The sequence below is a fragment of the Odontomachus brunneus genome, unplaced genomic scaffold (genome assembly GCF_010583005.1).
Source record: "Odontomachus brunneus isolate Ranch 3 - 2012 unplaced genomic scaffold, Obru_v1 Obru_scaffold_069, whole genome shotgun sequence".
In the NCBI taxonomy this organism is placed as follows: Eukaryota; Metazoa; Arthropoda; class Insecta; order Hymenoptera; family Formicidae; genus Odontomachus; species Odontomachus brunneus.
In genome coordinates, this window is record NW_022639519.1 from 890,050 (window position 1) to 902,360 (window position 12,311).

The window sequence follows — 12,311 nt, forward strand, 5'->3', positions numbered from 1 at the left end:
TGATTAAATCAAAATTTCGCGAAAGCTGAAATCATAATCCAGAAATCATACATTCGCCATATGCACACACCGAATATATTTTCATGCTTGTAACATGAATACCATATAAGGGACGCCTTTATCTCCGTCCTCCGTATAACTCCCTCCTCGGCGTGCCTCGCTCCGCTTTAGGTCGCTCGATTCTTATATTGAGAGTGTCTGCTGCCCGCTATTTTCCTCAAGCCCCATAAACATCCACTACCCCGTTGCGATAGATTCCGCACTAAAAGCGCGACTACCCTCAGAGCTCGATGACATTATTTCGGCGATCGATACTCAGGCCCGCGCAGGGTCCTCGTAAAGTCACAGTAAAGAGGTAATGGATGTCGGAAAACGCGTAGGATACACAAATCTCTCGTTGTCATCGAAAGCGGATTGATAAGACGTTACACGTCCATCTTACGTCTTTACGTGCGAAGACGACGGCTTCCTAGATAGACAGTTGCGCTAAATGCGCTAAATCCGAATCGATCGACGGATAATCCTCGACTCGACGTCCTCCTGTCACTTTACCAACGAAGAGAACCCATTTTGAACGATCCATCTATTTGTGACTGAATTTTTGAAGAAAACTTTCACGTGGTCGTTTGGGGAAATCGAGACTTTCTTCTTAATAAAGCAATATTGGCAACTTTAACAGAACTAATCCTTGAACTTCGCTCACGAATTTCGATCGCGAGCTAATTAATGGGTATTGATTAATTAATGGTAAAATTCCATTCGATAATTTTACGCGTCGCGCATTGTAAAAAATATTTGTCAGAGAGCTTACAGAGGCATAGTCGCTTGCATAAGGTTTGCAACTTAAAGGTTAACTTAAAGGTTAACTCCGAATAAAGGTTAACTTTATTTCACGACACTTTCTTTCATGAGTTTATACATTACAATGATATTTATACTTCTGTTTATAAGTTACTTTGTGCACTCCTCGTATTTAAAAATTGGCCAGCTCTCTACGTAAGTTCTCTACAAAAGTCAATGTGTATAGAAGTTTGCAGTCTCGTCAACTTCGCGTGTTAATAAACTCGTGAAAAGAGGTGTCGCAAACTTTATGCAAACGCGCATTCACACGAAAAAGATATTATAGCTTTTTTGTTTTTTTCATATAGTCTTTTCAATTCTGCTATGTTTTTAGTAGATTACGGAAGTAGATTGTCAGTAAGGTCTGTCTCGCTAAGGGACGCAACAAATTTCCTTAGGAACAATTCTTTAAAGCACATTTAATTTTCTAAGATATAAATAGTACAAGAAGAAAAGAAAGTTTGGTTGGATTAAATTTCTGATGAAATATAAACGGGCCAGAAATTCCGATTGTGAACTTATCAGAACTCTGTTCAAAGTTAACATGATCTCTGATTGACTCAGACAAAATTCTGGCACCTTCAATCGGCGTTTTCCAATTCATTTATAGTTCACCAGAAATTTGGAAAAAAATTCACCCGAACGTTTTCTTCCGCGCTCACGCGATGAACAACGCAATGAGTAACGGATTACTGCGGGACGTCGATCTATTGCTCGGTTACAAAATTCTACAGCAACGCTTACTCCGAAATTCTCTCAATGCAGGATTTTCCGTGGATTCCGTAGATCCTGATTCCTCGGATATTCCTCCCTCCCGCCCGTGAAACTCTCTGTCGCGGATTATGAGACATCCGCAAACGGAGGCTCGACGCGCGATTTCATCGTTGACCCGTGCCCCTCCTCGACGTTTCGCATTTTAAATGTTGATGCAGCGCGATACGCGCCGCTCGAAGTTGATCGACCCGTCGTCCGCCCTGCCGTAGGCATCTATATGCAAACGCACAATGGGCGGGTGTTAAGCTCTCTCCCCCCCCCCCTCTCTCTTTTTTTTCTCGTATTTTCCCCGTTTCCGTCGAAAACTGCATGTATACATTCCAATAGCAGTGCGCGGACTATCGGCGAATTTAATCGCCGCGTCCTGCTTATCGATATGCCGCGCACGGTTGTACGTCACCGCGGCTGCATCGATATTTAAATGGCTAGACGTCGATGATACAGTCAATTTACGAGCCGAGTTTTGATCAATTAACACTGTGGAGCCGGCCTTGCATGCAGTTTCGCCGAAACGCACGAAAAACGATGTCGCAGTGCGCCGTAATTGGACTACACGGATAGAGCATTATGCGACGCGTGTCAAAGAGCACCCGGGGAAACGCGTCGTCGCGTCATTTTTCGCGTAAGAATGTCGGGGCATTTTCCATGGAGATCGACACTCATCTCCTCCTGCTCGCCAACGTCTTCGGAAAACGCGAATGCCAAGTCGCGGCCGCGAGCTCAAGCTGACGAGCGCTCGTTTAATTAATTAAGAACGCGACTCACGATTGGACGTACGTGTGAATTTGACGACATCGTATTTGTTTTTGACAGTGATACACCTCCGCACTTTCGCGCAAGGAATCCCTTATTATGGCGGGAGAAATAAACGGATGGGATCGAACTCACCATGCTGTGTGACACGGGCCAGTGCCGACGAATGAAATATGTTCGATTAAGCGCATCCCATTGTTCGGATGATTGCGGCTGGTGTTTAGTAAAGAGAAACGAAAGCGAGATAGCTCAATGAACGTACAAAATGCGCGCGTACAGCGTCGGCCCCTCCCCCTCAACGCGAGAGGAGGGGAACCGTCTCTTCCAATAGTCCACGACTAGATCTGTCGCCGAGCATTACTCTCGCAAAGTGAATCAGTAGTAGAAAGATTTCGGATCGAGAGTCAGCGCAAAAGGAGCATTTCATCGATATCAGCGAGTCAGTGAACATTCGCTGTCTTTCAGTGGAAACACTCCCAGTCTGCTGCCCCCAGTCTTACATCTCACTGATCTCGACCAGTGGAAGTAAGATTTCGCTGCAAAACTCGCGGTGCACAAATTCGTTATACGCCGTGCCAGCTTTCTGCGTTTGCGGCGGTGGAATTAACGATTCGCGTGCGACGGCAAACTGCAGCAGTAATAGGAACGATCGTTGCTACAAACCGATTCTTTCAGCGAGGTTTTACCGATCGCGGTGCTACACTACTTGTGACTGAATCAGAGTTATGAGTACAGCACATTTCAGCGAGGAATACACACTGATTGCACTTGAGGGAGTACGTGAACGCGAGAATGCTCGACGACGTACCTGCTCATTATGCGAATTTTGCGTAGCGTTAATTTTCTATGGCAACTTCCCACGCGCCAGTAGATAGCTAACAATGTTTAGACGATACGTGTGTACATAGATCTGTAGAGAATAGCGAGAGGGTAATGTATCTATCTATCTCTATCTAATTACTGTCTCTTACTTAATATCTATTTATCTGTCTACTTTTACCTCCAAGCATAAAAGAGTTCGCCTGCTCTCAGACATTGTAGTTTGTATGAAGCGCTGCGAATGTGGAATAACAATACACAGTTTTGCACTTTTCGTCGGATTTCGTCAGTTGCACCACCCGATCCCGCATCGCGCGCAGCTGCTTACGACGCGCCGTTTCGCGCTGCACGTCGACGCACGTCCTAATGTGCATCTGAGTGCACTTGCGGGTCTCGTCACGACAAATCGCGCGCGCTCTCCGATCGTAAACCCCGCGCCCCCCACGCGCTGGGGCGAGGCGGCAAGGAAAGAGATCGCTGCTCGGGTCGCGCGGGAGGGCACTCGGCGCGAAACTCGCGGGAATGCTCGCGAGCTTGGACGGACACAGGGCGGGATTCGCGGCATTCGCCGTGACTAATTGTTTTCTGACACGCAGGTGCAAGTGAGAAAGGTACCGAGCGCGGTGGCGAGGCAGACCAGCGAGGACGACGAGATCTCGAGGATCAAGAAGCAGAACAAGAGCGCGACGACGGTCGCCCACCCCGAAACGGTGGAGGAGAGACAGCCGACGGCGCCTGCTCCTCCGACCCATCCACCGCCGAGGGAACTCCCAGAGCGGGAAGTCGAGGAGCCGATCAGGCGGTCGGCGATCAGCAGGTAAACGCGCGACACCGCGACCCAAGTTTGGTCGGACCTGTCGACCCGACCTGGAACTCCCCTCGTCGGCGACCGAGTCAAAGTGCAGCGTCGACAAATTGGAAAGATCGCACGACAAGGGAAAAGGAAGAAACCACGCGCGTTATTGGAGGAAGAGAGCGTGTTTGCGACAATCTCGGGCGGAAATCTCTCTGGCGAGAGATGGGAGTCGCGTCGCAGACATTTCGTCGGATTAATCCAGCGGCGCGCGTCGTAACGACGAGACCGCGCTCGGAAAGTGAATGCAACGGGGCTCAAGGGTCGGGGAATCCGAAACGAAAACATCCTTACTCGCCGGCCGGTACCCCTAACAACCGCGGGGCGCGATGATAAACTCGCGTGTCCCCGAAGGATCGAAGGGGCGCGTTTGTTCACGCGGATATTAATCATGCCGGTGGTAACCGCGAAATTTGCAACCGCCAGCCAGCCAGTCAGTCGGCTGGCAGCCGCTCGCTGCAGCTCGAGGTAGCGTCGGGACTTGGCGGGAGTTCGTGCGCCGCGGCGACGTTGTTATAGCGCGAGCAAGCAACTTGGTCGAGTTCCCCTGTCTTATTAACGCTGTTGTTTGTAATATCGTTGCTCGCAGGAGAACTTCGGCGGAAACTCACCCTCCCCCCGCGGCCAGAAGCGCCTCGTCGGACTCGAGCACCGGCTCCGAGAGCTCGACCGGGTCGGGGGTTCGCAACACGGGCGCGCCTTTCACGGCCGAGGAGATGAAGCAGAAATACTTGTCAAGGGCGCCGCCGACTAACACGACTACCACCTTGTCGACCGGGCCGTCTGTCATCTCCACGACTGGCAAGGAGTCGCCCAACATCACCTCGCCGACGACAAGGCCGTTTCAAAGCCGTTTTTTAGGCGCAGGTAATATGCGTTTCTGTGACTGTCAGTTGCAAGCTTTTAGTGTTTCGTGCAAACCGCCGCGCGAGAAGATGTCGTAAGAGAGATTGTAGGAGAAATTTTGTGGACGATGCACTTCCCCAAACAGCACTAAAATATGAAATACCTCTTAGAGACATCTCAGAGATCTTTAAAACAAGTAGGATGTCATATGTCTTTCATATGTCTCTAAGGTGTCTTTTATATATTGTGTACAATATTTATAATTATGTTGGATTTCGATAACGCGCGCGCGACAAACTCGAAATTCACTTCAACGATGTAGAATTTTGAGCGACACATTCCTGCGAGTCCTATTATAAATAAATTCAGAGTTAAATAATTTTCGACCAGCTCTGTTGAAATTATTAATTTTTGGGGGACATCACATAATGGCTTTTAAAACAAAATCTTTAGGACGTCTCAGAGACATCTTTTACACATATATGCTAAATGGACATTAATAATGAAATAAAAGATTTGAGATTTATTTCGCTGACGCAGAATTTTGGGCGAGATGTTTACACGAGTCCTATTACAAATTCAACGTTAAATAATTTTCGACGCTTCCTTTTCTACTCTCGGTCTTACGTCGGTTAATTTTTTCCATCGAAAAATCTTTTGTATCGAGTTTTCGACTCGAAGAGTGGAGATAATAAACGATCGAAGTGGCAGATAACAAAAAAACATGAAGGAAAGTTAATAGGCGCTGAAAGAGTTGCACGTCGAATTCGCCTTCTCGTGTACACATCACAAGGAATTAGGAGGAACAATGCAACCGGATAGCAATCGAGGGTTAGATCCTTTTATAGCGTCTGTAACTGGGAGCTCTATCTACGGCACGTCCCAATTTACGGTTGTGAACCCCTATTACCTATTGTTTACACGAAGGGAATCGAAAGCACGTCTCTGTTCGCTTCTCGCACGCCAATCCTGCCTAGACCCCATTGTACTTGTCAGCATCCTGTCGAGCGGCTCGCAGTAATTGAATGTACGGGCAAATTTGCGTTTAACCTTTCGCTTCACTTTGGATGTCTTTATCCGCACGAAAGAGTCTTTTCCTCCTCGGAAACGCGAAGGCGCAACATCGACCTATGGGCACCGCCTGTTGAGCGTAACATTGCGAAATTAAATAACGACTAACATAATATAATACGCCGAAGCAAGTGACTGTATTTGATACATGTTGTTAAGGCTTAACATTACATCACTAAGGTCCGGTAAGACACCAATCAAGTGATGAGCTAACAGTTAGATATCATGTGTCTATGTGATTTGTTTTGAAAGAAAAAGCAAAGACAAACATATAGGATTTAACTTGGCTTATCACTCGATTGGTGCAACCCCGGGTCTTAGGTTCATGTTAACAGTCGTTACTTAGAACTTCTCTCAAACGAGACAAGTTTCGAGTTAGATGAGAGTTTTCCAGTTGAATCGCGATTACAATATCACATATGTTATACAATTCAACCGATAAACTTGAATCTAATTCCGGAAAGCCGAGTGTCTCACGTGAGACAAAAGACAAACTTCAAGTAACGACCACACAGAGACCTTGCACACGGTTCTCCGATATTTCTGCTTCACGGGCAGCGAATGTTCTTTTTATGGGGAAAGATATTCGGGAAGGGAAAGAAAAGCCGAGGGATGCGTGTAACGGACATGAAGCGGAAGTAACGGACGGTCGTCGCATTTGGCGTAAAAGGTGTTTCACGTTCGATCGTGAATCTCCGCGCACTCGCGGCGACTGCAAGTGAGCTCGCGAACACGCGCTGATCCCGTATGCGAAGGGTGCGCGTAAAATGCAGCTGCACACCGCGATTACACTGTCGCGCTGCTACCGTTGTTGCAATTGCCTCCAGAGAAGCGATACTTCAGATTCGAGGGCTGGAATTGGCACCGGCAAGAGAAGCGCAACGCGCGGCATGGTAATTACATTACGCATTCAGCGCTCTTAGTTAAGCGCTGTCGGCCTGCTTTTCCGACGCGCCGACGTCCCGGCCCACGTCACATCGCGCGTCCACGTGTTAAGTCGGAGGCGACGTGTTTCGTCTGTGGTGAGACGCGTGGACGTGGCGATATTCGCGTCGACCCGATCTCTATCGACTACCACCGTCAGAGCCAGTCGATATGATCGGCCCGCGTTCTCATCGCATTCCCGTCAACCGCGATCACGTAGGTGCTATGAGCCACCCCACCCACACCCTTCCTGCACCTGGAACCTACGCAAATGCACCTAATGCGACAGGTACGCCAGCCTCTTGCCGTTTCCTCGTGTTAAAGGCAAATGCGACATTTCTATAAAACATAATCTCCACGAAGATAAGGGAGAAATTTCTCTTGGAATATTACTGTCATCAAGCCTTAAAAGGTAGTGTGGATATCCTTTACTTATGCTAAAAGCGTTAGCCCTAAAAAAGTAGTAATATGTGGTACAATTAAAGGGAGGTTTCGGTTCGTATAGTGGAAAAATGAGAGGTCTTTATAAATTTTTTTCAAAAAGATGGGAAATGATGTCAATATAGATTTTCATATTATTTGTCGTTGTTTAAAATGTAAAAAAAATATATTTTTTTTATAAAAATGAATTAAAATTTTGTTGTCTAAGTTTCTATATTAACATATATCTTTGTTTGTCTCTTTAAAAAAATTTTTTCTTAGAATCTTCTATTTTTCACCTATTTAAACCAGAACTTCTCCTTAAGATAGAGATGAGTAATTCTCATCAATATCTCACAAAGAAGCATTGGTATCTTCATTGCAGTGGATGGTGAAATAAATACTAGATGGGGAGCTAAAGATCTTTTTAATGCGAGTAAAAGTTACTCGCGCCACCTTCCTAAGGTTAAAAATTATCACTGAGAACCTTTTTATTTCAAGCACCGTTAATTATAACGTCAAAAGGGGATAGCAAATTTACGTTTCCAAATCTCACTCTTTAAATTCGTCAAATTCAGACATACAAGTGCATAAAGATCGCGCAGCATCGAAGATTAATAACACCGAGATTCGATCTGTTCTAACTTCAGGTAACCGTGCGGCGCCACCACCGCCGATCCAAATGCCACGGGAGGAGCCAACCCCGAAGAAGAAACAGGAAGAGGAGGACGAGGAAGAGGAGACGAGCAGCTCGTCCGAGGAGACGGAGTCGGACACGGAGGAGGAGTCGGAAACAGACGTTCATCCGTCTAACGCCGCTCCATCCTCAACCTCCAGCGTCCCTCAAGATCGTCAGAGGAACGAGTCCGCCATGGCCCGTACTGATATAGGACCTCTGCTCGCTCGCAGCGCTGAAGCCAGGAGGGGTAGCAAGGAGGATTCGCCTTCCACCAGGCAAGTATCATTGATTTATCGAAACGAATCCGCTTCGGGCGGACGAGGGAGACAGAAATTTGTTGTTCCTCTCGTAATCCTCTTCGTCTCGTTGCCCCTCCTCCTCTTCCACCGATATTTCGTACAGTAAAAATACACATGACGGCTCAGTGGTAGCTTTCCTCCGTGCACATGTCCAATCAGGAAGCTCTCAAGTAGTCGTCATTGAAAATGATCGTCGGTCTTACGATCAGGATCGGGCATATCGCGTTTTATCCCGCGGAATTACCGTCGAGTTTTCGATCCCAGCTTTTCCGTGTTTACCCGCGCTCGTTACGAGCGGCGGCACTACCCGCCACGCATCCCGACGCTCCTCCGCCGCATCCGGGGGTTGCCGCGCACACTCGCGCTGAATTTCGAAGCGAGCTCTCCTCGACGCTCCCGCAATCTTCCCGCTCGAGACTAAGGGTGGGTTAAGGAAACGAGGAACGGTCGAGGGAGGCAGCAGGAGAAATGGAGAGACAGAGAAAGAGAGAGAGAGAGAGAGAAAGAGAGAGAGTGTGAGAGAGACAGGCAGAAGGTACCGTAAGTGCTTCCCGACCGAGCCGTGACTCTCGGTTTTTGTAAAAGAATCACGTGGCCCGCTCCCCATCGCGCACTACTATCAGAAACTTTCCACGTACCGCTGCGGGAACTGATTAGCCGTTCAGCCTGGAGATGAATTATAATATTAGGACGCGCGGAAACTCGGATAAACCACGCGAGGAGCAGCGACCTAACGCTTGCTCGAATGAAACGATCAGCTTCCGCTTTGGAAGTCGACTAGACTGGTCGTCCTGCCTGTCGATTTTTAATATTTCGAATTAATATCATGCACTCTCTGCGCACTCGTCGATTCACCTGATAAAATTAGTACACACCGGCTTCGATTCGGGCGGGAAAACATTTAATTAACCCCTTAACTGTCGATGACGCGTGTCATGAACAAATTATTAATGTAAAATTATAAAAATACTTTTTAGATACCTATTATATCAATGAGTTTATATAATTTAATATGTCTGCTACTTAAAATTCAATGAAATTATAATAATTACACTTTATTAACATAATTTATTGAAATTGAAGTTTTATATTTAAATTATTATTTTTAATTATTATTTTCAATGAACTTTGGGAGAGTTACTGCCCGAGCTTAAATATTGTATATTTTAATGTTATATATTTTACTCTTGTAAATTGTGTTGATAACAATTAATATTCATATTTTTGTAATATTTGTATATTTTAGTCCGCCATTTTCAATTTGGTTTACAGATTACAATTTACAGATTAGATTCACAGTTAATGTCTTAAAAAAAAACTCACATAAATTATAATTTAGTAAAGGAAATAATTTTTTTGTTCTTGCATATTTTCATTCTATTATTCGCTATATTGAATCAGTCATTTTGAATGTATCAGTTTTATCAGCAATTTCTTATTGAGCAACTTCAGAAACTTCTTGTACATATATATTCGTCGCAACTAACTTATTGGTTAATGCTGGGCCCACTTGTGCAATTTAGATGCTGACAGCGAAGGGGTTAAGCGCGCCGTCGCGTTTGAACGGAGAAATCGCGCAGTTCCGCAATTGATATTCGTGTGACGCAAGAAAGAATATTCCTGATGTAGCTTGCAATCAAAGCCGCGGACCCTCGGGAACTCGACCGGCTGGAACTAAAGCGGGATCACGGGAACTCATTAATCGCGTAAGCTCGCGCCCCAATCCTCAATCGAGATAGAGAAAACGCGTGATAAGTTTTTCTCGAACGGCAATATAACGTCACGTTCGTGCCTCCCACAAAGAAAAGCAAGTAGACAAAACAAGAAAACACGATCCGAGTGAACCTCCCTCCCCCCTTAAAAGTAGCAGTAGCGTAGTTGAGAGAGAGAAAGTCCGACCGTTCACTCGTGTCTCAGGTATTCGTCGCCGAGGGGGAGCCCCGCGCAATCCGTGACGAGCCCGACGACGACGACGATGACGAGCCCGGGCGGCGGCGGCATCGGCGGCGTTGGCGTTGGCGTCACGACGCCGACGGCCACGCCGGGCGGCTACACCAGCAGGTTCGTAGCTCAGCACGTAGCTCACGGCCAAATTCACGATGAGGCCAGTTCTATTAATTCCAGTAACCCCCTCGACTGTCATCGTTTTAGGACGTTTAGTGACGATACCGACGTAAGGTCGGTCGCTCGCGTCGAGGACGATATAGTAATCGCGGCTACTACTACTATTATTACTACTACTACTACTACTACTACTACTACTACTACTACTACTACTACCACCACTACCACTACCACTACTACAATCGCGGATTACGCTTTTAACGCCGACGACGGGGACGCACTGAAGCAGATTAAACCGCCACCGACGAACACTACCTCGCAAACGGACGCTATTACGGACACCGACAACACATCGACCACCTCATCCTCCTCCCACCTCGCGATTAGCCCCGAAAGCCTCATGGAGGGTAGCCGCGGTAGTCGAGTTGCGAGCGTGGCCGAAGACGACGCGTTAGTGGACGGTCGTTCAGGGAACGATGAGGTCTCATTACTAACCGGTCGCGATCACCACGAATTCATCTGCGTTGTGACCGATGACTCCGCGACGAGAACACGCGAGCCTCAAGACTCGCCGTCGGGTTTATGTTCGCCGGAGGACGTCGTGAGGAACGCGACAGTCGTGGAGCGGTCCGCGTCGGACCTCTCCTCGAGTTTGTCCGCCGAGATGATGGACCAGCACAGAGACCGGTCCAAGTCCAAGGACTCGCGAGGTGTGTCTGAGAGCTCGAGCTGCGTCAGTGGGCGCACGATTTCCGACAGCGAATCAGAGAGCGATTCCGAGAGCGGGTCGGAGGACGAGGACGAGGACGAGGACGAGGAAGAGGAAGAGGAAGAGGAAGAGGAAGAGGATGAGGATGAAGAGGACGACGAATCTCGGGATGAAAATTGCAACTTGAAGAAGGAGAAGAAAGAGGAGAAGGAGAAGGAACGCGAGCGATCGAATGAAGTGGACGATACAGATAGCGAGGAGAGCGAAGAGAGCGGAGGCTCCTCGAGCTCCGCCAAAACCGACGGGGAAGCCACAGTGTTGAGCGTCAGCTCGAACACCCGGGCCGACAGCAGTCTGACGCAGTCGGACGATCTGCGCTATGAGCTAAAGCGCCGCAGCGCCTCGATAATCGACGAAAGGAGCATCGAGGAAATGTTCGACGACAATGGCTGGGTGATCACCGAGCAGGACCTCCAGACCGATGTGCGGACGGTGTCCGCGATCCCGTCGGCTTTCGCGAACGATTCTATCGATCGACCGGTCGATCAACGACAGACTGAAGACACCACCGGTGAGTCCAGCGACGCAGCTGGGACTCGTCCGGAGGAAACCATTCCTAAAATCGCTGAGGGTAGCCCGGACGAGGCGTCCGGCAACGTCGAAATGGCACCCTCGAGCGAGCCATCACCAGCGCCTGAGGAGACTCCGCTGCCGAGGAGTCGCGTCTATCGGCAAAGCAGCCTCGGCAAGAACGGCTGGCTAGTGTCCGACGAGTCCGAGAGCGAGTCTGACCGCGCGACCTCGCCGGGCGAAGTGGGCCATGAGGCGGCGCGAGTCGACATGGGCGACATCGACGAGAACGGCTGGGTGATACTCGACGATGACAACGAGGACGACGAGGACGACAATGAAGACCAAGATGACGGAGAAGACGCGGGGGCCCGCGGCGCGAAGAACACTGCGAGCGCGATTCGTTCCCAAACGACCGACCTCCTAACGAAAAGTAACATCGAGAACGGCGCGTTACTCGCGAAGGCTACCCAGTCAAAGGGCACCGAGTCGCCCGGCGAGCACGAGGAAACGCCCGGTGCCAATATCAGTATACCAATGCAAATGGTAACCACCGTCTTCTGTGTGTCTGTACTGTGTTACAGCGTTCTAATGAACCTCATCCTGTAATCCGTGGAACTCTCTCTCCGCAGACACGTACGAGTCCTACCAGGTTTCCTCTTCCCCATCCTCCTCCCGTCTTTCACACTT

The 12,311-nt window shown here is 48.3% G+C and overlaps 1 protein-coding gene across 2 annotated transcripts in view; it reads left to right on the forward strand.

Annotated features, from left to right (window-relative positions):
- Positions 1-12,311, forward strand: part of LOC116846801 (serine-rich adhesin for platelets) — a 131,604-nt gene that overhangs the window by 101,727 nt on the left and 17,566 nt on the right. For both annotated transcript variants that reach the window (XM_032821094.1, XM_032821095.1), the window contains exons 8-12: positions 3,783-4,003; positions 4,629-4,906; positions 7,951-8,254; positions 10,196-10,339; positions 10,430-12,167. In XM_032821094.1, the coding sequence (XP_032676985.1) occupies positions 3,783-4,003; positions 4,629-4,906; positions 7,951-8,254; positions 10,196-10,339; positions 10,430-12,167 (2,685 nt within the window). The remainder of the gene's footprint in view (positions 1-3,782; positions 4,004-4,628; positions 4,907-7,950; positions 8,255-10,195; positions 10,340-10,429; positions 12,168-12,311) is intronic.